The sequence below is a fragment of the Cyprinodon variegatus genome, unplaced genomic scaffold (genome assembly GCF_000732505.1).
Source record: "Cyprinodon variegatus isolate N-32 unplaced genomic scaffold, C_variegatus-1.0 Scaffold17, whole genome shotgun sequence".
Taxonomy (NCBI): Eukaryota; Metazoa; Chordata; class Actinopteri; order Cyprinodontiformes; family Cyprinodontidae; genus Cyprinodon; species Cyprinodon variegatus.
In genome coordinates this window covers 356,100-358,035 of record NW_015150470.1, presented here as the reverse complement: position 1 = coordinate 358,035, position 1,936 = coordinate 356,100, and the positions used below count along the sequence as shown (strand labels likewise).

General features: G+C 35.0%; 1 protein-coding gene across 1 annotated transcript in view; it reads left to right on the top strand.

Annotated features, from left to right (window-relative positions):
- LOC107092345 (SLAM family member 5-like) overlaps positions 1-1,936 on the top strand; it is a 17,925-nt gene that overhangs the window by 547 nt on the left and 15,442 nt on the right. Inside the window, exons 2-3 of the mRNA XM_015386781.1 lie at positions 862-1,149; positions 1,231-1,497. Coding sequence (XP_015242267.1) covers positions 862-1,149; positions 1,231-1,497 — 555 coding nt within the window. The remainder of the gene's footprint in view (positions 1-861; positions 1,150-1,230; positions 1,498-1,936) is intronic.

The following is a 1,936-nucleotide window of genomic DNA, read 5'->3' as shown; positions in this document are numbered from 1 at the left end:
GTTACCATTTGTGATTTTAAATAATGATAATAATGTTACAGAGGTTTAAAACTAAAACCAAATATGTTTTCACTTACATGTAGCGGTAACATTTCAGATATGGTAGAAAACTAACATGGCCTTAATTAAACATCGCCCCAATAAAAGATGGTAGTGGCAGCATCATGCTATGTGAATCTTTAGCATGGAGATGCTGGATGGATTAGAATGCAGAGCAATCCTAGAAGAAAACCTGATGCTGCAAAAAACTTGAGACTTGGCAGAAGCCTCACCTTTCAGAGAGGAAAACAAAACCTACTAAAAAACACAGCTATAATTTAATGAGTTAGACCAAAGCATAATCGTGTGTTAAATAGACTTGCTCAAATTTTAAGCCAAAATCTAAATGAGAATGATGGAAAGACTTTAAGGTTAATGTTTACAGGCACCGGGGGAAATTAAGGGATACAATAAATACAAGAGGCAATGATCTGTTTACGCAGGGAAAAAAACACATCTCATTTGAAACTGATCTAATTTTAGGAATTTTATCGAGATCAAGATGTAACAATTTCAAATTATGAATTTGTTACAGACTACTGTTTTCATTAATGTATATAATAGAAATATGGTAAAATGGAAATACAAATCTTTATATGCATGACAGCTATGAAACATATTTTCACAGCATTATCCATGCAAGACATGTATGTATGATGAAAAATAATAAATTAAGTTTCAATTAATTATTTCTGTGCTCTATCTAATTAACAGGAAAAGTACTTCCCCTATACAGGGTCAGGGTGTAATAGTGGAAACCTCTCTTCTAGGAACTGAACATCATGATATTTAATTATTAAAATAAAACTTCTGTTCTTTCAGGCTCTGAAACTCGGTTTGTGAAGAAAGGATCAGACCTGCTGCTGGATGTAGACACAATTCAAAAAGGATTTGTTTTTACCTGGAAATGTAACTCTGATGTTGTTGTAATATTCCCTGGTGGCAGTGAACCCTCAGTCAAGGGGAAATATCAAGGCAGAGCATCTTTTTTCAAACAAAACTATTCTTTGGTAATAAGAAATATGCAACATGAAGACAGCGGAAACTATATTGCAACAGCAACTGGATTTAAAGAGAGGATTGTAGCTGATTACAGAGTCACAGTCCAAGGTACGTTTCTTCTTTTTGTCCTGTTTTGAAACATTATAAAAGCACAGTTTTTTTAATTCAATCTCGTCTTTCTTTTCTCAGATCCAGTGTCTCCAGTTAATTTAACAATAAATTCATTTGACGCCCAGTACTGTAATTTCACTGCAACTTGTAAAGTGGTGGATTCTGAAGTTAGTGGCAACTATAGATGTTACAATCAGACCTGCCATCCACTGACCAAACCAGATTTGAAGGACTCTTTGATGACGGTCTACGTACAGGAGGGCTCTGTTGTATGTAACCATAGCAACTATGTAAGCTGGACAAATGATACACAGCCTTTTGTTTCTCTCTGCAAGAACAAACCAGGTAAGATTTAAGGGAACCATGCTACTACTTTTAACTTATAGTATTGAAGAGTTAGATATTTTACACGGTAAAACCTAAAATAGTTTAGCATAACTATGACTTGAATAAAATGACATAGGCTCTTTTGTTTTTTATTTATAAGTCTAAAGCGTAGAACTCAGAAGCTTAATGGTTTGTCTGTTGGCCTTTAGCCTGTGTCCTACATCAGGATTGTTATTAACCTCTAACAACCTGATTTTACAGACTCATAAAAAAAAACACAGACTATTATCATTTTAACCCTAACACTCACCACAAATGATACACAGCCTTTTGTTTCTCTCTGCAATAATGAACCAGGTAAGATTTAAGGTAGGGTGACCAAACGTCCGTATTTCACGGGACATATCCGTATTTCACGTCCTGTCCCGGGCGTCCCGGGTTTTTTTTAGAAAGTGAG